At 49.1% G+C, this 24184-nt stretch overlaps 1 protein-coding gene across 1 annotated transcript in view; it reads right to left on the minus strand.

Moving 5' to 3' along the window:
• Positions 1–24184, minus strand: part of LOC119954180 (proline-rich protein 29-like) — a 50081-nt gene that overhangs the window by 7074 nt on the left and 18823 nt on the right. Inside the window, exon 4 of the mRNA XM_038779171.1 lies at positions 20365–20591. Within this exon, the coding sequence (XP_038635099.1) occupies positions 20365–20591 (227 nt within the window). The remainder of the gene's footprint in view (positions 1–20364; positions 20592–24184) is intronic.

The raw sequence follows: 24184 nt of genomic DNA on the forward strand, positions 1-24184 counted from the left end.
GGGGTGGAATCTATATAAGGAAAGACCAGGAAAAAAAATGGTAAAAGACAGTTAAAACGAAATGGGATGAAACCAAAGGGGTCTAGGTGGGGTAGAGCTAATCATCTGAATTTGTTGAATTTGATGTTGAGACTGGAAGGCTGTAGTGTGCCTAACCGGAAGATGAGATGTTGTTCCTCCAGTTTGCGTTGCGCTTCACTGGAACATTGTAGCAGGCCAAGGACAGACATGTGGGCATGGGAGCAGGGTCTTGTGTTAAAATGGCAAACAACAGGAAGGCCAGGGTACTGAATGCGCACAGACCGAAGTTGCGCTGCAAAGCAATCACCCAGTCTGGTTTGGTCTCTCCAATATCGAGAAAACCACATTGGGAGCAGTGAATGCAGGAGACCAAATTGATAGAGGTACAAGTGAAACGCTGCTTAACCTGGGATGAGTGTTTTGGGCCTGGAATGTTAAGCATGGAAGAGGTAAAGGGGCAGCTTTTACACCTTCTGCGATTGCATGGGAAAGTGCTGTGTGATGGGAGATGTGTTAGATATGGTGGAGGAATGAAGTAGATTATCTCGGCAGTAACGGTCTCTGCGGAATGCTGACAGTGGGACTGAAGGGAAGATGTGTTTGGTGATGGCATCGCGCTGGAGTTGGCAAAAATGGTGGAGGATTATGCTTTGCATACGGAGGCTGGTGGGGTGAAATGTGAGAACCTTGTTTTGAGAGGGAAGGGAGGGGACGAGGGTTAGTGATGCGGGAGATGGACCGCACACTGTTGAGGGCCCTGTCAACAACCGTAGGTGGGAAATCACGGTTGAGGAAGAAGGAACACATTTTCAAAGCATCATTTTGGAAAGTGGCATCATCGGAACAAATGTAACGGAGGCAAAGGAGCTGAGAGAAAGGATGGAGTCGTTACAGGGTGTAGGGTGCAAAGAGCTGTAGTCCAGACAGCTGTGGGAGTCAGTGGGCTTGTAATGGATATTAGTAGATAGTCTATTGCTGGAAATGGAGACAGCAAGGTCAAGGAAGGGAAGAGAAGTGTCTGAGAAGGACCAGGTGAAAGTGATGGAGGGGTGGAAACTTGAAGCCGGAAGCAAAGTTGATGAATTTTTCCAGGTCCGGACGAAAGCATGAAGCGGCACCAAAACAGTCATCAATGTACTGGTATAGGAGTTGTGGGAGGGGACCCGCATAGGCCTGGAACAAGGAATGTTCCACATACCCATAAAAAGGAGGCAACTAGGGCCCACGAACTGGAAGCTGTCAATATGACGCAGGGCATCAGAGGAATCCCGGATGTAGGTGGGGAGGGAGTGGACAAGTGGAGTGAGGATGGAGTCAAGATTAGAGGAAAAATGTTTGGTGGGGCAGGAGCATGCTGACACAATGGGCCTGCCGGGACAGTCTTTTTTGTGGATTTGGGGAAGTAGGTAAAAGCGGGCTGTCCGGGGTTGGGGGACTATGAGGTTGTAAGCCGAAAGGGGGAGGCATCCAGAGGAAATGAGGTCACTAACTGTGTCGGAGATAATGGCTCGATGTTCAGTGGTCTGGTCATGGTCCAGGAGGAGGTAGGAGGAAGTCTGAGAGAGTTGGCGCTCAGCCTCTGCAAGGTAGAGGGCAAATATTCATGACATTGCTTTATACAATTATGTAATCTATACATATACATATTAGTAAACCAGCCTCTTTGGAGGATGTCTGTCTCTTATAGGTAATATTTGAAGTTCAGGAATCTGGCCCTTCAAGATCACGGACATCTGGTTCACCTTTTAGTGGTACATCGTGAGAAACTAACTCGGTATCTGTACAGTTTTAACTGGTGATTCTGTAGTGACAGATTCTGTCATTTCCTCTGTAGTAGACCTCGGTTCTGACATATCTCTTGCCATTCACTCCAACGGGAATACTTCTGGTGAAGACTCAGTTCATTGATTTTGTGAACTAGGAGTTGGGCAGCATGACTTTGCCAAACTCTTTCATCATCCATCTGGACGGTGTAAGATATCAGACCTGTCTTTGCAAGGATGATGACCGGTGTCTATTTTCCACTTGTCATGTAGCTCCTTTGAGTTTTGCTCTGCCCTCGAAAGTAGTGCTTGTTGTTGTTGTTTAACAATTTCTTAATTATCAGGTGGTATCAAGAGGTGGAATTACATTCTCAATTTCCTCTTGAAGAAGAGTATGATGGTGAGTCCTTGATTTAGTACGCCCGACGCAATCTTGATCAAGATAATCATATTTAAACAAGCTATTAGGCTCATCTAAATATGCAGCGTAAGGGTCCTTCCTGTTTGTTCCTGTGTATTCCCTTACTCCCCTTTCTTTAATTTTTGCCGTTACCTTTTTGATCCATGGATGATTAATGAACATCTAACTTTAAGGCAAGCAGCCAGTATCGTTAATTCAAACAGAAGAATCCAAAAGGCTGTGCTGATTAAAAGTGGAGATAGTAGACTGCTGGCACCAAGAAAGAGCAAAGAGAACATTACAGCACAGGAACAGACCCTTCAGCCCACCAAGCCTGCGCCGATCCAGATTCCTTATATAGACCGACGACTTATTGCCCAAATGATCTCCATCCCTCCATTGCCTGCCTGTTCATGTGTCTATCAAGATACATCTTAAATGTTGCTATTGTGCCTGCCTCCACCACCTCCACTGGCAATGCGTTCCAGGTGCCCACCATCCTTTACGTGAAAAACTTCCCCACACATCTCCCCTAAACTTTCCAACTCCCACCTTGAACCTGTGCCCCTTGTAATTTACTCTTCCACCCTGGGAAAATGATTCTGACAATTCGCCCTGTGTATACCTTCCGGAATTTTGTAGACCTCGATCAGATCTCCCCTGAGTTTCCGTCTTTCCAATGAAAACAATTGGAGTTCATTCAACCTCTCCTCAAAAAACACCCTCCAGACCAGGCATCCTGGTACAAATTCTTTGCACTCTTTCCAAAGCATTCACGTCTTTCTGGTAGTGTGGCGACCAGAACTGCACGCAATGTTCCAAATGTGGCCTAACTAAAGTTTTATATAACTGCACATGACTTGCCAACCCTTGTACTCAATATCCCGGCCAATGAAGGCAAGAATGCCATATGCCTTCTTGACCAACTTATCCACCTGTATAGCCACTTTCATGCAACTATGGACCTGAATGCCCAGATCCCTCTGAATGCCAATGCTCCTAAGGGTTCTGCCATGTACTTTTTAAAATAAATTTAGAGTACCCAATTCATTTTTTCCAATTAAGGGGCAATTTAGCGTGGCCAATCCACCTACCATGCACATCTTTGGGTTGTGGGCGTGAACCCTGTGGTGATATGCATCACTGTATATAGACAAGGGGTTAATGTAAATACACTACAACTAAGTAACCACTAGAGCGAGCACCAGAGATGTCATGACACGCAGACATACAGCCAATGGGACATTACAACAGGACACAACCAATGGGTAATCAGGACACCCAGAGGTGGCATTACCACAAGGGGCACTTCACAACCCATATAAAAGGACAGGGCGCACATGCTCTGCCTCTTTCCACAGCCAGACATCTGGAGAGTACATCAGGGTTGATCAACAGCATCATACCCAGCATGTGGCTTAGAGCAGACTGGTTTAGTTAGACTGAGTTACTTAGCAGATTAGCAGGAGTGTCAAACTCATTTAAGAACTGTGTTAATAGTTCAATAAACATATTGAACTCATTACAAAGTCTGGACCTTCCTTTGTCAAAGCATACATCAAGGAAGCAGCTTATGCCACACAAAGAAACATAACACAACAAACCCCACGCAAACACAGGCAGACTGTGCAAACTCCACATGTACAGTGACCCAGAGCCGGGATCAAACCTGGGAGCTCGGTGCCATGAGGCAGAAGTGCTAGGCACTGCGCCACCATGCTATCCCAGGTTCTGCCATTTACTGTATAATATACACCTGAATTTGATCTTCCAAAATATATCACCTCGCATTTGTCCGGATTGAACTCCATCTGCCATTTCTCTGTTCCAATCTATCTTTCTTCTGCTGTATTCTCTGCAAGCTTGCTAATCAGACTAACCACATTTTCCTCCAGATCATTTGTATATTACAAACAACAGTGGTCCCAACACTGACACCTGTGGAACACCACTAGTTACAGATCTGCATTCTCACAAACTCCTTTCCACTGCTAATCGCTGTCTCCTGTTGCCAAGCCAGTTCTTTTCCTGTCTCGTTAGCACACCCCGAACCCCATGCGTCTTTACCTTTTGTACCAGTCAGCCATGAGGGATTTTGTCAAATGCCTTACTAAAGTCCATGCAGACGACATGCACAGCCTTTCCCTCAACAATTAATTTTGTCAGCTTCTCAAAAACCAGTGACAGAGAGATGGGATGGGACTTCGATTGATTCATTTGGCTGGTGGCCAATGAATGGGCCCAGAGGTCTATTTTCTGCCCGGTAACAGGTGGTGTTTGGATATTATTCCACTGGATGTTATTCAGAGTCCCGATGTTTCACGTTGGTTTCAGTATTGATTTTGGCAGATCTCTCCAGGAGGCACTGTGAGGGCCGATTCACTCTCCAGAAAGCCTCCAAGTGCTGTTTTCCTGGAACTATAGAGGCCTGAAGCCAAACCACGAATAGAAAGCAAAGTACAACAAGGTAATGCTGTGAGCAGTATAACTCTCTCAGGAAAGCTGCTAAAAGTTGTGAGCACTGCATTCTGAAACCACAGATAGCTGAATGAAACCACAGTAAAAGCCTTAAAAAGAAGGCCAGGATTGTAACAAAGCTGCTTAAAAAAAAGCTCCATCTGAAGCCAATACTCACTTTTGACTTGAATCCTTATTATTTTTCACCCCTTTCACCCCCTATGTTTGTCTGTTTTGTATGTTTGGGGAGAGGGAAGTTTAAGTGGAAGTTAAGAGTTAAATAAGTTAATCAGTTGTATTTACGGACTACTTCATGTTAATTCTCATTATAAACAGTAATCGTGTTTACGTTTAAAAACCCGGTGATTCGACCATCAATTCACACGAGACGATTAGTAGAAGTGAACAGTGGTTTTAATAAGCTAGATCTGTACCTGCCTGAGACTGCTCTGTACTGAGAGCCGCCTACAGGCTGCAGGTTTATATACCACCCTGAGGGGGCGGAGCCACAGGCAGAGCCCACAGGGGCATCAACATAATACAATACAATACATCGGTAAATTGCAGTAGCAATAGGTTCACCACATTCACCCCCTATTAAAAATTGAAGTCCAGCGGGGGTGAGGTGGGCTCACAGATTGAGTCTGTCTGGCGCCTTAATCGTTCTCTGTGATTGCCTCAGCTCCAGCTTCGCTGCGGGCACGGGTGTTGGACTCGTCGCTGCGGGCACGTGTGTTGGACTCGTTGATTCCGGGAGCGTGTCGTCTGGAGCTTCATCACGGTGCGTCGGCGATGGGGGAAGGGGGGGTGTAGGCCGTGTAGGGTTGGGGCGGTGTTCAGGATCCCCAGGGGGGCAGCTGGTAGCCCGCGGGACCCACAGGGACATCAACATAATACAATACAATATAGTGGTGAATTGCAGTAGCCACCCTCTCCCCAAACATACCTGGTGACAGTAATTATTGGGCAGCCAAGGGACAAAGACTTGAGGTATTTATATAAGAATTATTGGTTAATTCACTTGTGTTGTGACTCCGGGCACGTGAGACTGGAATTGACCTTGCACTTGCCCAGGGTGTCGTAACCTCAGCCATTTGAGGCTGTATTCTCTGAGCTCCCGGGGATCAACACCGCACCAGCAAGGCCTCACCCGGGCGGGGATTCGTACGGGACTCTGCTGGTGTGAGGAACAAGCCTGGGGCTCTGAGGCCATTGGAACCCCCCAGGTGGTAGGGCACAGGGCTGGACAGTGCCCTGGCACTGCAGGCATGCTAGGGACACAGCCAAAGGGACAGGGCCTAAGGGGCCCATGCCTATGAAAGGAGGGGTGAATGGTAGGTATGATGGGTGAGGAGTATGAAGTGGGGTTACAAAGAGGGGGGGAATAAAGGGTGGGGGGGGGGGGGCTAAAAGGGTGGGTCCTAAAAAGTGAAGGACTTAAAAGGAAGGCCTTAAATGTGGGGGTCCCTCAGAGATCCCATATGCTCATTTATGGGGATGGGAGATGCACCGATGCCGACAAAGATGGATGGATGTGGGGCAGCGTCACGATTAGGCCTGGATGTTGGCAGGAGAGGGGGGTGGTCAGGCTAACCTTTCGTGATTGGGGGGAGCTTGCCTTAGGGCAATAGTTTTCAAACCTTTTTGCCTAGGACACATTTTTACCAACCAGCCATCCTTTGTAACCCGCGTCGGCCGACTTCGTGCTCTATGCGGGCTGATCTTCGTGACCCACGCTGCCCAAACTCTGCTGGGCATAGTCTGCTTACTGCTGAGGGAGTGACATTCTTAAAGCCAGTCTTGGCCGGCATTTTAAAAACCGTATGCACTGTCGGGCACTAATTCCCATGAGCGGGAACGCCATGATGCATGGCCTGGCGATCGGGAACGCCACAACGAATGGCCGCATGACCCTCCCGCGGGTTACGACCCTGGGTTTGAAAATGACTGTCCTGGGGTGTGGAGGGTTGGGGATGTTGTCCATTACTGCAAGGGCTCGCATTGTCTGTGGGTGGTGTGTGTGGGGACACTCAACTTTACTTTGTGATCGGGGCACACTTTCAAAATGGCACCCCAATCGCTGAGGAGCCGATCTGGCTGGCAAGTTTAGTTCCCCACACTATTCTAAGGACACAGTTTTACGGCCGGGTTGGGCTTGAGCGAGGGTGCGATGTGGCCATTAGATGGCAGGGGAGGTCAAAATCGAGAACCACATGTGCCCTCATCCTTGCCCGCTTCACATAGGACATGGCTTAGTCCATCATCTCTCCTGCTTCCCTCCCTTATCCCTCCCCGCCTTCCATTCCCTCCCCCCACCCACAACCCTGTTCCACCCTCCTCGGGTCTGTGTAACATCACTCCAAGGTGATGGGACTGTAGATGCTGTAAATGAGTCACTGGCAATGGCACGAAGGGGAATGCTGAGAACTGATCGCTGGTGCTCCTCAATCCATACAAAAGTCTGACTCCTGCCTGTCTGCTGAATGCTCGCTCCTACCCATCGCCTGTACCTGGTGTTTCTGTGGACAATCCAGGACCATGATGGTGGGCTGAACCTCGTCAGCAGTAAAGGTCCCTCACAGATCAGGGTGCCATTTTGTCCGACGGCCCCAATATTCCCCCACCCTCCCGTAGGCAACTCCCACCCGTTTGCATATATAAACCCTCCCAACCTTGGGGGTCACCGGGAACACCCTGTAGTGATCTCTGTATATCAATATACATGATCAATATATGTAATGCCAGTACAGGCAATTGAACACTATGGGCGGAATTCTCCTGCAAATGGCCGGCACGAGTTGGCGCATGCACAGAACTGCCGGCGTGGTTCTACTCATTCTCAGACCGGCCAGCGTGTTCCAGCGCATGCGCAGGGGGGTTCTTCTCCGTGCCGGACATGGTGGAGCCCTACAGAGGCCGGCACAGAAGGAAGGAGTGCCCCCACAGCACAGGCCCGCCCACAGATCACGGGCCTGGCCACCGTGGGCGCCCCCCCCGGGGCCGGATCCCCCCGAGGACAGCACTAGACGGCCCAGCAGCCAGGTCCCGCTGTGTGGGACCATGTCCATTTCATGCCGGCAGGTCTGGTCAGGAACTGACGGCTGCTCAGCCCATCGGGGCCCAGAGAATTGCCGGAGGGGCCACTGCCAACGGCCCCCGACTGGCGTGGCGTAAACCCCGCCCCGCCTGAAAACCGGCGCCGAAGAATACGGCAGCAAGTGTCGGAGCGGCGGGGCGAGATTCACGCCGACCCCCCCCCCCCGGGGATTCTCCGACCCGGAGGGGGGTTGGAGAATCCCGCACTTGATGTCTCACTATCAGGACCTATATAAATAGCTTTCCCATTCTTTCCGAAGGAGTGTGTAGGAGTGCAGAGAGAACAGACATAGGAATGCTAGATAGAGAAGACGTTATTAGCTATCAAAGAATTGTATTGTATAATTTAATTAGTTATCTCTACAATTGTTTCTTTGTTTTACTAGTTGAATATTAAGTAAAAAGAACTCACAATATTTATTTATATTACTCAATAAATTATTTTATCGTCACAAGAAGACTACTACTCATTTCAACAACTCGGCTGGTTCAAAAGAATAATATATGTATGACAAAAAGTAATATAACACCCCCATCAACCCCCTTTACCTGGTAAGGCCCCCTGGGGCAGTCTTGATGGGCCAAATGGTCTTCTTCTGCACTGTAGTGATTCTATAATTCCATGATTCTATGATTCCATAAACTTCCCCATCATTGGATCATTAAGAATATTGGGGCCGCCGGATAAAATGGCACCCTGATCTGTGAGGAACCTTTACTGCTGGCAAGGTTCAGACCACCGTCATGGTCCTGGATTCTCCACAGACACACCAGGTAAAATCAAACACTAGTGTTTTGTGTTTAAACAAAGGAGATTAAAATGGGATGAGAGAAGAACTAGCTAAGGTAGACTGGGAGCAAAGACTTTATGGTGGAACAGTTGAGGAACAGTGGAGAACCTTCCAAGCGAGTTTTCACAGTGCTCAGCAAAGGTTTATACCAACAAAAAGGAAGGACGGTAGAAAGAGGGAAAATCGACCGTGGATATCTAAGGAAATAAGGGAGAGTATCAAATTGAAGGAAAAGCATACAAAGTGGCAAAGATTGGTGGGAGACGAGAGGACTGGGAAATCTTTAGTGGGCAACAGAAAGCTACTAAAAAAGCTATAAAGAAGAGTAAGATAGAGTATGAGAGTAAACTTGCTCAGAATATAAAAACAGACAGTAAAAGTTTCTACAAATATATAAAACAAAAAAGAGTGGCTAAGGTAAATATTGGTCCTTCAGAGGATGAGAAGGGAGTTTTAATAATGGGAGATGAGGAAAGGCTGAGGAATTGAACAGTTTTTTTGGGTCTGTCTTCACAGTGGAAGACACAAATAACATGCCAGCGACTGAGAGAAATGAGGCTATGACAGGTGAGGACCTTGAGAGGATTGTTATCACTAAGGAGGTAGTGATGGGAAAGCTAATGTGGCTAAAGGTAGACAAGTCTCCTGGCCCTGATGGAATGCATCCCAGAGTGCTGAAAGAGATGGCTAGGGAAATTGCAAATGCACGAGTGATAATTTACCAAAATTCACTAGACTCTGGGGTGGTCCCGGTGGATTGGAAATTAGCAAACGTGACACTACTGTTTAAAAAAGGAGGTAGGCAGAGAGTGGGTAATTATAGGCCAGTGAGCTTAACTTCGGTAGTAGGGAAGGTGCTGGAATCTATCATCAAGGAAGAAATAGCGAGGCATCTGGATAGAAATTGTCCCATTGGGCAGACGCAGCATGGGTTCAGAAAGGGCAGGTCGTGCCTAACTAATTTAGTGTAATTTTTTGAGGACATTACCAGTGCAGTAGATAATGGGGAGCCAATGGATGTGGTATATCTGGATTTCCAGAAAGCCTTTGACAAGGTGCCACACAAAAGGTTGCTGCATAAGATAAATGATGCACCATCAATTGGACACGAGACAAAGATGTGATCCAAACAAAAGGCTTTAATGCGCAAGATGTGTGCCCGGCAGCAAACGTACAGAAGAATGGCCGACTGCCGGGGAACACGGGTTCTTATATCCCGCATTGTAGGCGGAGCTACCTACCTCTCAGCCAATCGGCTGAGAGGCACATGACTTACCTGGGCCAATGGGCAGCAAGTCCTCTGCACCAATAGCAGCTCACTTCTAAGGTACCATAATACCCCCGTCATACTACCACATTCACCCCTTGTTGAAAAGGAAGCGGGGAGGAAACGCGGGCATGAGGCGGGTGGGGGGGTGGTGGTGTCCCGTGAGTACATGAGACTGGTAGTATGACTAGAGATGTTGAGGCCGTACCGTTGCATCGATGGCTGCCCACTGACCCGTAACTAATGTGCAAGAGGAAAAAAAAACAGCAACTATGTACAGTGTGTATAATCGGAGGGGGGGGGGGGGAGAGAGAGAGAATGGGTGAATAGATAAAGAACAAAGAAAATCACAAGAGTCCATCCGCAGGCAGAAATCCACCCGTAGGTCACATCGATTCAATCAGTCGAGTGGGCGCCTTCGATGTCCTGCTCGACCTGCGCAGTGGTGCCGGCGACGTCGGAGCGCTGGTCGTCCGTGACTCCGGGAGCAATAATCTTGTTTCTGCATCCGTACCCCTGGTCGGAGCTAGCGGGGCCAGGCCGTGGGAGGGGGTCCCTTTCCGCTGAGCTGTGGGTGCGTCGTTGCTGGGGGCAGTTGGTGTCGGGGGGGGCTGGTGCTGGGGGGTGTGGCCGAGATCCGGCGGGTGCCAGGTCCCGAAGGGAGACCGTGTCCTGTCGGCCGTCAGAAAACTCCACATACGCGTATTGTGGATTCGCGTGGAGTAGCTGGACTCTTTCGACCAACGGGTCCGACCTGGGCACCCGCACGTGTTTCCGGAGCAGAATGGGCACGGGGGTAGCCAGCCAGGTCGGGAGCGGGGTCCCTGTGGAAGACGTCCTGGGAAAAACAAGAAGATGTTCGTGAGGCGTTTGGTTAGTGGCGGTACAGAGAAGTGACCGGATTGAGTGGAGGGCGTCTGGGAGGACCTCTTGCCAGTGGGAGACTGGGAGATTTCTGGACCGTAGGGCCAGCAGGACCGTCTTCCAGACCGTACTGTTCTCCCTCTTGACCTATCCGTTACCCCGGGGGTTGTAACTGGTCGTCCTGCTGGAGGCGATGCCCCTGCTGAGCAGGAATTGACGCAGATCGTCGCTCATAAATAAGGACCCCCGATCGTTATGAATGTACGGGTAACCAAACAGGGAGAAGATGGTGTGCAGGGCTTTGATAATGGTGGTTGTAGTCATGTCGGGGCAGGGGATGGCAAAAGGGAAACGGGAGTACTCGTCAATCACGTTGAGGAAGTACGTGTTGCAGTTGTTGGAGGGGAGGGGACCTTTGAAGTCCATGCTGAGATGTTCAAAGGGCCGAGAAGCCTTTATCAGGTGCGCTCGCTCAGGGCGGCAGAAGTGCGGCTTGCACTCCGCGCAGATGTGGCAGTCCCTTTCACTGTCCTGACCTCCTCGATGGAGTAGGGCAGGTTGCGGGTCTTTATGAAATGGAAAAAGAGGGTGACCCCCGGGTGGCAGAGGTCCGCGTGGAGTGTTCGGAGGCGGTCCACTTGTGCGTTGGCACAGGTGCCGCGGGACAGAGCATCGGGAGGTTCGTTTAGCTTCCCAGGACGATACAAGATGTCGTAGTTGTACGTGGACAACTCAATCCTCCACCGCAAAATTTTATCATTCTTTATCTTGCCCCTCTGTGCATTATCAAACATGAAAGCCACTGACCGTTGGTCTGTGAGGAGGGTAAACCTCCTGCCGGCCAGATAGTGCCTCCAATATCGCACTGCTTCGACTATGGCCTGTGCCTCCTTCTCGACCGAGGAATGACGGATTTCGGAAGCGTGGAGGGTATGGGAGAGGAAGGCCACGGGTCTGCCCGCTTGATTGAAGGTGGCCGCCAGAGCAACATCAGACGCGTCGCTCTCGGCCTGAAAGGGGAGGGACTCGTCGATAGTGCGCATCGTGGCCTTTGCAATGTCTGCTTTGATGCGGCTAAAGGCCTGGCGGGCCTCCATCGACAGGGGAAACGTGGTGGACTGGATGAGGGGGCGGGCTTTGTCGGCGTAAATGGGGACCCACTGGGCGTAATATGAAAAGAAGCCCAAACAGCGCTTGAGGGCTTTGAGGGAGTGGGGGAGGGGGAGCTCCATCAGGGGGCGCATGCGTTCGGGGTCGGGGCCTATCACTCCATTACGCACTACGTAGCAGAGGATGGCTAGACAGTCGGTGCTAAACACGCACTTATCCTTTTTGTAGGTTAGGTTAAGGAGTTTTGCGGTACGGAGGAATTTGCGGAGGTTGGCGTCGTGGTCCTGCTGATCGTGGCCGCAGATGGTGACATTGTCGAGATACAGGAAGGTTGCCCATAAACCGTGTTGGTCGACCATTCGGTCCATCTCCCTTTGGAAGACTGAGACCCCATTCGTGACACCAAAAGGAACCATTAAAAAATGGTAGTCGCCCATCCGCTTCGAACGCAGTGTACTTTCGGTCACTCGTGCGGATGGGGAGCTGGTGGTAGGTGGACTTAATGTCCACCGTGGAAAAAACCATGTACTGCGCGATCCTGTTAACCAGGTCGGAGATACGTGGGAGAGGATACGCATCCAGCTGTGTAAACCTGTTGATGGTCTGACTGTAGTCTATGTCCATCCGGTTTTTCTCCCCGGTCTTAACCACCAGCACTTGTGCTCACCAGGGACTGTTGCTAGCCTCGATAACCCCTTCCTTCAGAAGCCTTTGGACTTCGGACCAGATGAAGGTCCGGTCCTGGGAACTGTACCGTCTGCTCCTGGTGGCGATGGGTTTGCAATCCGGGGTGAGGTTTGCAAACAAGGATGGGGGGTCGACCTTGAGGGATGCGAGGCTGCAGACAGTAAGGGGGGGCATAGGGCTGCCGAATTTGATTGTTAAGCTTTGGAGGTTACACTGGAAATCTAACCCCAGGAGTGCCACTGCGCAGAGATGGGGAAGGACGAAGAGCTTATAGTTTTTAAACTTCCTCCCCTGGACCATGAGGTCCGCTATGCAGCACCCTGTGATCTGGACCGAGTGCGAACCGGAGGCCAGAGCGATTCTTTGTTTTACCGGATAAACGGGAAGTGCGCAGCGTCTTACCGTGGTGGGGTGGACAAAACATTCCGTGCTCCCGGAGTCCAACAGGCAGCTCGTCTCATGACCGTTGAGGAAGATCTTCGTGGTCGTCGTGGAAAGCGTGCGGGGCCGTGACTGATCCAACGTTACTGAGGCGAGTCGTGGCCGGAACTCCGAGTCGTCATCCGGCAGCGAGTGGTCACTTGCGCACAAGGTGGGGGGTGAACAAAATGGCAGCGCCCGGGGATCGCACGTGGAGTCGGGGGCCCAAAATGGCGGCGTCCGGGGATCGCACGTGGAGCCGGGGGCCCAAAATGGCGACGCCCGGTGATCACTCGTGGCGGTGGGGGGTGGGGGCAGAGAGTTCCACGGGCCGCACGGGGTGTGTGAGGAGCGCGGGGTGGGGACTCGCGGTCGCTGCTCGGGACTGCAGCGCCCGCCTCTGACTGGCAAATGGCCGCAAAATGGCCCTTTTTGCCGCAGCCTTTACAGGTTGCGGTGCGGGCCGAGCAGCGTTGGCGGCGGTGCTTGGCCTGGCCGCAAAAGTAGCAGCGGGGCCCTGTGGGTTTATCGGGGCGCCCTGCGGCGCAGGCCTGAGGGGGGTCCGAGTCTGCGGGGGTGAGGTGTGTCACTTTCCATGCTGCCCAGGGGGCCGCTGCGCGGTCGGGAGCGTATGCGCAGGCATTGCGGTTAGCGACATCGAGAGAGAAGGCGAGGGCCCGTGCCTCAGCGAGGCTTAACGTTTCTTTCTCCAAGAGTCTCTGCCGGATCTGGGAAGATTGAATACCCGCAACGAAAGCGTCTCTAATTAAAAGTTGGGTGTGCTCAGCCGCAGAAACCTGTGGCCAGGCGCAGTTTCTCCCCAGAACAAGGAGGGCCCGGTAGAATTCGTCCAAAGACTCACCAGGGAATTGCTGTCTCGTGGCCAGTAAGTGCAGTGCGTAGACCTGGTTTACCGGCCGGATGAAATGTCCCTTTAGCAAGTCCATAGCTGCGTCATAGTCTGTCGTGTCCTCTATGAGCGTATACACGGCGGTGCCCACGCACGCGTGGAGGTTATACAGTTTTTGTTCCCTCGTCGGGCGGTTTTTGGCTGTGCTCAAGTAACTATTGAAACACGCCAGCCAGTGTTTAAATGCAGCTGTTGCATTTGCTGCGTGCGGGTTGAGTCGAAGGCACTCCGGCTTGGTACGAAGCTCCATCTTTTAAAACTTGTGCATTAAATTGATGCACCATCAATTGGACACGAGACGAAGATGTGATACAAACAAATGGCTTTAATGCACAAGATGTGTGCCCGGCAGCAGACGTACAGAAGAATGGCCGACTGCCGGGGAACATGGGTTCTTATATCCCGCCTTGTAGGCGGAGCTACCTACCTCTCAGCCAATTGGCTGAGAGGCACATGACTTACCCGGGCCAATGGGCAGTGAGTCCTCTGCACCAATAGCAGCTCACTTCTAAGGTACCTTAATACCCCTAGTCATACTACTACAATAAAGATGCATGGCATTAAGGGTAAAGTAGTAACATGGATAGAGGATTGGTTAATTAATAGAAAGCAAAGAGTTGGGATAAATGGGTGTTTCTCTGGTTGGCAATCAGTAGCTAGTGGTGTCCCTCAGGGATCCGTGTTGGGCCCACAATTGTTCACAATTTGCATAGATGATTTGGAGTTGGGGACCAAGGGCAATGTGTCCAAGTTTGCAGATGACACTAAGATGAGTGGTAAAGCGAAAAGTGCAGAGGATACTGGGAGTCTGCAGAGGGATTTGGACAGGTTAAGTGAATGGGCTAGGGTCTGGCAGATGGAATACAATGTTGACAAATGTGAGGTTATCCATTTTGGTAGGAATAACAGCAAACGGGATTATTATTTAAATGATAAAATATTAATGCAGGCTGCTGTGCAGAGAGACCTGGGTGTGCTAGTGCATGAGTCACAGAAAGTTGGTTTACAGGTGCAACAGGTGATTAAGAAGGCAAATGGAATGTTGTCCTTCATTGCTAGAGGGATGGAGTTTAAGACTAGGGAGATTATGCTGCAATTGTATAAGGTGTTAGTGAGGCCACACCTGGAGTATTGTGTTCAGTTTTGGTCTCCTTACTTGAGAAAGGACGTACTGGCGCTGGAGGGTATGCAGAGGAGATTCACTAGGTTAATCCCAGAGCTGAAGGGGTTGGATTACGAGGAGAGGTTGAGTAGATTGGGACTGTACTCATTGGAATTTAGAAGGATGAGGGGGGATCTTATAGAAACATATAAAATTATGAAGGGAATAGATAGGATAGATGCGGGCAGGTTGTTTCCACTGGCAGGTGAAAGCAGAACTAGGGGGCATAGCCTCAAAACAAGGGGAAGTAGATTTAGGACTGAGTTTAGGAGGAACTTCTTCACCCAAAGGGTTGTGAATCTATGGAATTCTTTGCCCAGTGAAGCAGTTGAGGGTCCTTCATTAAATGTTTTTACGGTAAAGATGGATAGTTTTTTGAAGAATAAAGGGATTAAGGGTTATGGTGTTCTGGCCGGGAAGTGGAGCTGAGTCCACAAAAGATCAGCCATGATCACATTGAATGGTGGAGCAGGCTCGAGATGCCAGATGGCCTACTCCTGCTCCTAGTTCTTATGTTCTTATGTTCTTAAGTGTCACAACACCAGATTAAAGTCCAACAGGTTTATTTGAAATCACAAGGTGAAGTCACCTGTTGAAGGAGCAGCATTCCAAAAGCTTGTGATTTCAAACAAACCTGTTGGACTTTAACCCGGTGTTGTGAGACTTCTTACTGTGCCCACCCCAGTCCAGTGCCGACATCTGCATGAACACAGCCCAGTCCATCACAGGAACCTGCCTCCCATCCATTGACTCTATCTGTACCTCCCGGTGCCTGGAGAAAGTGGGCAAATCAAAGACCCCTCCCACCCAGCTTACTCATTCTTCCAACTTCTTCCATCAGGCAGGAGATACAAAAGTCTGAGAACACGCACAAACATATTCAAAAACAGCTTCTTCCCTGCTGTTACCAGACTCCTAAACTACCTTCTGAAGGACTAGAACATAGAACATAGAACATACAGTGCAGAAGGAGGCCATTCGGCCCATCGATTCTGCACCAACCCACTTAAGCCCTCACTTCCACCCTATCCCCATAACCCAATAGCCCCTCCTACCCTTTTTTGATCACTAAGGGCAATTTATCATGGCCAATCCACCTAACCTGCACGTCTTTGGACTGTGGGACGAAACCGGAGCACCCGGAGTAAACCCACGCAGACACAGGGAGAACGTGCAGACTCCACACAGACAGCGACCCAGAAGGGAATCGAACCTGGGACCCTGGTGCTGTGCAGCCACAGTGCTATCCACTTGTACTACCATGCTGCCCAAATTAATACTACACTCCTGTATGCTTCACCCAATGCCGGTGTCTATGTATTTACATTGTGTACCTTGTGTTTCCCTATTATGTATTTTCTTTTTATTTTGTTTTCTTTTCATGTACTGTTTGAGCTGCTCGCAAAAAAATACTTTTCACTATACCTCGGTACTTGTGACAATAAACAAATCCAATTCAATCATTGCATCAGCTCTTGTATACCTCTGCTCTTGAGATGAAGTCACAGGTACATCATCCATGTGAGGGAGATATAAGGAGGTGGATTCTCCATTTCTAGGACTAAGTGCTGATGCTGAGACTGAATTTAATGAGTCTACGGCCCCAAAGCGGCACCAGTCCAGGAGCGGTTCAGGATGTCCTAATGAGCTAGCACTGGTGCCATGTGGAATTAATGCAATTCCAACAAACTCTGGAGTGTGAGTCACCGGAGTCGGGATTGCCACTCTAAAGCCTGACAAGCAGGAGCTGAATCTAGATACTCCACTTCCTACACACCCTCATCCCAGCCAAGCAGATGGCACTGGTTGTGCTGGAGCACGCCATCCCGTTGATGGATCGGCTGGGGCCAGAGGGTACCCAGGGGAAGGTCAAGGGTGACACCCATATGGCCAATGGTGCTGAGTTCACAGTCGGCAGTTAGTGGCGTGTGAAGCCACATGGCAGCCTTGCAGGCTGCGGCAATGATGGTCCATGCCCCTCCACCCCAACCCCATGGCCCATCTGCTGACCACCTCCCCATTACTCCCGCCACCCTGGCAGAAGCACCCCGGCCAGTGGCACAAATGCCAGCAAACTCTGGCGCTGTTGGACACTTTGGACACTGTTGAGGCACCGGAGTGTGGCATTCCATTGGGCGCCCAGTGCAGGTCTCGATTTTCAGGCTGAGGTGCAATTCTCCACCTAACCGTGCTTCGCGATTCCGATGTCGCTGGACAGAGAATCCCGCCCAAGATACATACAAAATTTGCTCTGGTTCTTGTTTGACTTGTAACGGCTGTCTGTATGAAGCATTTGCATTTGCGTGCTGCTTTGATTGACGATACTGGATATCACAATCATATGCTTTCAAAATCGAAGACCTTTTTTGCAATTGACTAGCTGCTGAAGAAGGAATATCTTTATACGAAAGCCTGTGCAGACACACCGCTAACGTCACTACAGATCACGTGACATTCCACCAAAAGGCAGCATTACATGAATACACAACAGCTTCACTCTCTATTGTCCCCCTTTCTTCTTTGTGGCTTGTAGTGGAGTATCTTCCACCTGATTGGTCGTCTGATTTACTCCAAGTGGCTATACAGACAGGGAATGGGAGACCTCTCCACTTGTCCTGAAATTCTTCTGCAAACAACTGGTGCAGGCAAAACGGGCTGAATGGCATCCTCCAGTGCTGTAAACAACAATTTACATCACTCTTATTCCTCACCTTTTCTCTGCCTGTGCAAGAAGGCAATGAGCATCATCAAAATGGCAAAAAAAAATCAAAATACTGCAGATGCGGTAAACCTGAAATAAAAGCAGAAAATGCTGGATAAACTCAGCAGGTCTGGTAGCATCTGTGCCAGAACTATGGAAGGGTCATAAGGACACAAAATGGTGTCAGGAGTTGGAGGTTTATCCTTCAACTAAAATATTTCCCCAGTATTTGACTTTCTAACAAGCAGCATTGAGGCAAATTTGGAGATTGATAGAATGTGCCGTGAGCCAAAGTTATGCTCCAAAGATCTCAAATGTTTGTTATTTATTGTTGAACAAGTACATGTAAACATGACCGTTACGTCTGTTAAACAAGATAAGTGGTTATTTTCAGATATTGTGCACTCAACAGGGAAGCCATGCATAAAGAGGCCACAAATATGAAATAAAAGCCCATTTTCCAATCAGACATGAGAATGAGAATATAGCAAGATAAGGTCATATCTCATTGCATGACATCATCCTTCATTGCTGTTTCCATGGTCAGACACCATGGAAAGTCCTCCTCCAAGTGTTGCAGTGTCAATTGATGCAGATTTGTATTTATATTGTGATGAATGTAGAAATTGTTACATATTATATTTTATATCTGTTGCAGGAAGGCTTGTAAAAATCTGGGTTAAGGTATATATTTGTAACCGTAACATTGTTAAAGAATTTAGGTTAAGGTATCCATACTGTGTGTCTGCTAAAACTGTAATTAAGAAGTCATAAAAGGTGACGTCCTAACCATTTACTTGTTTAAATATAAAGGTCTATTGGAAAATAGTTCTGATTGCTGGAGACTCCCTGGAGAGTAGATACTTTATGAGGGGTTGCATTGAGTCCTAGCTAAGCAGGGCATGTAACATTTTAGTGGGATACAGATGATGTAATTAATGGGTGGAGTCAGGTATGTCTGTAGTTTTGCAGTTTGACAAGACAGAAGGATTTTAAGTTGAACAGAAATTTTGACAAATGCTGCGAGATTGAGCAGAAGTGTACTGCTCTTGAAACAAAATCTCTCCAAAGGTATCTAGTCAGTTAAGCAAGTAATCGGGTGGCACGGTAGCACAAGTCATTAGCACTGTGGCTTTACAGCGCCAGGGCCCCAGGTTTGATTCCCTGCTGGGTCACTGTCTGTGTGGAGTCTGCACGTTCTTCCCATGTCTCTGTGGGTTTCCTCTGGGTGCTCTGGTTTCCTCCCACAGTCCAAAGACGTGAAGTTTGGTGGATTGGTCATGATAAATTGCCCTCAGTCACCAGAGGGGTTATTGGGTTACGGGGATAGGGTGTAAGTGGGTCGGTGCAGATTCGATTTTCCGAATGGCCTCCTTCTGCATTGTATGTTCTATGTTAATCTGTTTGTTAATTTTATTTATAAATGGTATCTGGATTTCTTAGTTGGAGTTGGTAGCAGGTATAGATAGTAAGTTTTTTCTTGTGTTTAAGAACTGTTTAACTGAGAATTGCAAAGTTACTCAGCGGGATTCCTGGAGGCTGAGAGGGATCAAGGGGTTGTTTTTGAAGAGGGGCGATTGAAAGTATCTGAAGAGTGAAAACCTTTCACAGTATTGGCTAATAAAAGACACGGAGGGAAGGTCATCAGTTCAGTGGGATAGTCAGGAGAGGGAAATATGGTTGGCAAGATGAACCTGCGGAGGAAATGAGGGATGATAAGAGGAGAAGTAGAGAAGGATGTAAATGTAGGAATCGGGAAGTCGGTGGGAGCAGGAAGTTTGGAGTTCAGTCTGGTGGGCTAAGGGAAGGAGCTGGCTGAGGTAGCTGATTGGATGGTCTTGATGCCAAAAAACCATGAGGTTCTCCTAATTGTTGATAGAGGTGAAAGTGGACGAGACAATGAAGAGGGAAAACAGTTTTCAGTCACAGGATGATCCTGGAACAGTGAACAGTTTTGTCATACGTGTGCAGGACTGGTTAGTTTTTAAGAGACCCAGTCAGATTTGTCGATAAGTGCTAAACCCAGTAATCCCAGTATCTGTTCAACTCTGCATCCCTTGGACTTCATGGGGCAGAGATGAGAGCCGCACAGGTGAATAATCAGGGTATGACAACAGGAGAGCGGGGTCAAAGGAGGAGAAATTGGAAATGGCAAAGCTGGTCTGAACCAAAATGCACATGAATGGGCACAGAAAAAACACAATTTAGAGAGTGGTTTTGTGACAATTAAACAGGGAATAGGGAGGAAACAATAGTGTGCAGTCTGAGGTCATAGAGATCCCAGGTCAGAGGTAGGTAGAAGGCAAAATGGAGCATCGACAATTGTTGGCCAATATCAGAGACAGATGCGTATAAGGATTGGACCTTTCCCCCCCATTTCTCATCCTCATATATTCCCCCTCACCCCCAGATGCACTCCCACATTGAAGCATTGGCACGTTTCTTTTCCCTATTTTGGAGGCACACAGAGCAATTGCAGCGCCATGGCTGTGATCCGCCAATACAGCATGGAGCAGGAGCTGGGATCTTCCTGGTCAGTGGTACGCTACCCATGCCAGGAAGGGCATACAGCTGTGGATGGGATGTTTTACCAAATCCATTGATCTTAAGAGCCAGTGTTATCCCTGGAAGCTTTGGGTTTTGGAAAACTCTATGATCCCCAACTTCTAAAGACTGAGGATGCTCTGCAGCCCCTTGTACAATGATAGTGCTTACATCTCTCGTCGCGGACTTGGGGGTGCGTCGCCACTGACGTGTCGTACCGTCGGCCTCGAATTCTCTTGCAGTAGTCTCAGCATATGATGTGCCTGAGGATGGCTCTGCGTTTGGGCTTGAGGTGGCAGTGTAGACCAAGAGGGGTATGCAGGATATGGCCAAGGCTGATAGTGATGGTGATAAACAGCATCAGGCTCGCTCTCTTCCATTCTGATTGTTACTGGGTTCTGAACACAAGACAGCACATTCTCAAACTGATTGCTCAAACTTAATACTTTTGTCAAACACACAGAGGTTTCACATTTCTAGATTTAAAACTAATAATTGTAATGGTGGGAATTTCAAATAGCAGCTGTTGTTAGCCATATCAGGTGGAATGGGTCCACAATGGACTAATTCAACAACTTGTATTTATATTGCTCCATTGACATAGAAAATGCCCCAATGACAGTCATAGGAATAGCATCATTATTAGACAAAAATTGGCAGCAAACCACATAAGGAGGTATTAAGACAGATAACCAAATGCTTGATTGAAACAGCAGATGTTTAGGAAAGTCTTTGGGAGGAAAGATATGGGGAGAGGCTCATGGAGGGAATTCCAGAGACATGGACCTGGATAGAGGAAGGTCTAGTTGCCAATGACGTTGTGAATAGAGTGGGGATGCAGAGGAGGCGAGAATTCTTAGAGGATTGTCGGCCTGGCGAAGGGATGCATTGCTACATGCCGATATGGCCATTGATCATTTTGAACACCAGAATGAGATTTTTAAAATTCAGATGTTATCGTACCTGGTTCATGAGAATTTTGGAGTTCATGGTGTAAACAGTTGAAGTCCTTAAATGGGGAGGGTGGCATTTCCTGTCAAGTCAAACATGTGACAAGGATTGTAAGAGGAAATTAGAGACCTTGGTCTGAATTTTGCAGATGGCTGTGACTTAATACCCCATCACTCGTTCCCATCACTCCAATGAGCAGTGGTTGGCAGCAGATGGGACATTTGTCCTCATTTGGAAGGAGGTCCAGCCTTAGCGATCTGCCAACCAATCAGATTAGCCATTAAGGAGCCTAACAGACTTAATCGGGGAAATGGTGGGCCTCCCATCTGAGGCCCTGCCATAAAATTTTACAAAGCAGGTGGGGCAATACGGGAGGGAATCCTGTCCATGCTCCCCCTACCCTGCCTCAGGACCTGATTTGAAAAGTAGTGGCCTTCTCCTGAACCCCTACTCTTGAGGGTCAGCTTCACTCATTGTGGACAAGGCCTTGGGTCAATCCATGTTTGCAGTTTGTGCTAACCATTAAAAACCAGCATCATCTCAATGTTAGAGGCATTTTCAATTTTTTTCTCTTCAAAAGTGTTCTTTACACTCAGCTTACATTTAAGAATGCCAAAGTCTCATTGCTAAAAAGCTGAGTACTTTGAAGTCATGTCCTAACAACCCTCCTTGAGAAACATTTCTGCTAATTATCCACTTCATTCTCCTACAATTCAGGGGCTGGTTTAGCTTAGTTGGCTGAACAGCTGGATCATGATGCAGAGCGAGGCGAGCAGTGTGAGTTCAATTCCCATACTGACTGAGGTTATTCATGAAGGCTCCGCCTTCTCAACCTTGTCCCTCACCTGAGGTGTGGTGATCCTCAGGTTAAATCACCACCAGTCAGCTTTTCCCCTCAAAGGGGAAAGCAGCCTACAGTCATCTGGGACTATGGTAACTTTACTTTATTTACGATTGAAGTGAGTACAGTCTGTCTGTAGCTGCTCGTGGATTGATTCCAGCTGACTAGATTACACTGTGTGAAAGGTCTTACTGCTGGGCCTGTGGCATTGGCTCTTCTGCTATTTGTGACTTACCATGACCACGTCCCACTCACTGGCTCAACCTTCACAAAAACAATGTACTTGTTGCTGCCAATGCGGCCGTTTATTGTCCATCCCTAGTTGCCCCTTGCTGTGGCATTTTGATACAACTGAGTATCTTGTGAAAAAATGAAATGAAAATCGTTTACTGTTACGAGTAGGCTTCAATGAAGTTACTGTGAAAAGCCCCTGGTCGCCACATTCCGGCGCCTGTTCGGGGAGGCTGTTACGGGAATTGAACTGTGCTGCTGGCCTGCTTGGTCTGCTTTCAAAGCCAGCGATTTAGCCCAGTGCGCTAAACAGCCCCTGTTGGGACATTCCTGAGGGCAATTAGAAGTCAACCACGTTAATGTGGGACTCAAGTCATGTGTGGGCCAAAACAGCAAGTTTCTTTCCCGGAAATACATTTATGAGCCAGTCGGGTTTCTATAGCAGCCGCATGGTCAACTATTAATTTTTGTTTCCATTTTTTGTTTACGAAACAAATTCAAATTCTCAAACTGCATTAATGAGCTCCCACTCTGTGGATTATTAGTCCAGTGATATATTCAGTTCACTTTGGGTTAATACTGCGCGAGGGGAACTCCCTGCAATCTTCGTCTGACATTGCTCTGTTGTTCCTTCCGTGTTCCAAGGTCCGTGAGTTCAAGGCCCCCGCCATAATCTGAGCTGGTACTCCAGTCCGGTCCTGAAGGAATGCTGCACTGTTGGAGATGAGGGCCAGGATTCTCCATTCTGGGGACTAAGTCCCCATACCGATGGGAGAACCGGCGCCAACCACTCCGGCTTCAACAGCCCCCAAAAGTGGGGAATTCTCCGCATTTTTGGGGGCGAGGTGGACACCGGAGGGGTTGTCGCCACTCCAGATGGCGGCGAAGGGACTGCACGAGTCCGCGCATGCGCCAAAGGGCCGGCGTGATTCCGCGCATGTGCAGACCGGTCGGCATATTTTGGCGAATGCGCTTGGGGTTCTCTTCTCCACTCTGGCCATGGCGGAGCCCTACAGGGGCCGGCGCAGAAGAAAGAAGTGCCGCAAAGGAACAAGCCCGCCCGCAGATCGGTGGGCCCCAATCGTGGGCCAGGCCACTGTTGGGGCCCCCCCCTGGAGTCGGATCCCCCCGCACCCCCCCCCCCCCCCCCCCCAAAGAATACCCATGCATACTCACCTGCCAGGTCCCGCTGTTTGGGAGCTGAGTAACCCACACTGGCGAGACTGGCTAAAAATGGACGGCCACTCAGCCCATCTGGGCCCGCGGAATTGCCGGGGGGGGGGCACTGCCAACGGCTCCGACCGGCGTGGCAGGAGTCCCGCTCCCACTTGAAAAATGGCGCCGGAGAATATGGCAGCTGGCGTTGGGGCGGAGGGGCAGGATTTGCGCCAGCGTCGGGGCGGCGGGGTGGGATTCGCGCTGCTCCCTGGGGATTCTCCAATCCAGCGAGGGGTCGGAGAATCCCGGCGAGATGTTAAACAGAGGTCGTGAGTGTCTCTCAGGTGTAACAGATCTCTAATCTGCTGTAGGAATGCAAGAATCAATTACACAACAAGCTTCCAAAACAGCAAAGTGATATTGATCAGATGATTCATTTTTGTGATCTAGATTGAGAAGTAATTGCATGGGAACACTCCTGTTGTACTTCAAAACAGTGTCATGGGATTTTTAACATTCGCCTGAGAGAGCATTTGGGACCTCAGTTTAATATCTCATTTGATCGAAAACACACCTGATAATGCAACACTCCCTCAGCACATGTCATGTCAGCTTTGTCAGCAGGTCGCTGAAGTGGGATTTGAAACCACACCTCTTGATTCGGGTGAGGGAGCTGCACACTGAGCTTTGGCTGAAGTGTGGGCTACGATTTGGAATTGGGACCCTGCCTCGTTCTTGCTCCTCCATTACCTCCCCCAAAATAAATGCCATCTGACCTCTAGAACACAGTGGTTCTTTCAGCTTGTGCTG

The sequence above is a fragment of the Scyliorhinus canicula genome, chromosome 19, assembly GCF_902713615.1.
Source record: "Scyliorhinus canicula chromosome 19, sScyCan1.1, whole genome shotgun sequence".
Classification (NCBI taxonomy): Eukaryota; Metazoa; Chordata; class Chondrichthyes; order Carcharhiniformes; family Scyliorhinidae; genus Scyliorhinus; species Scyliorhinus canicula.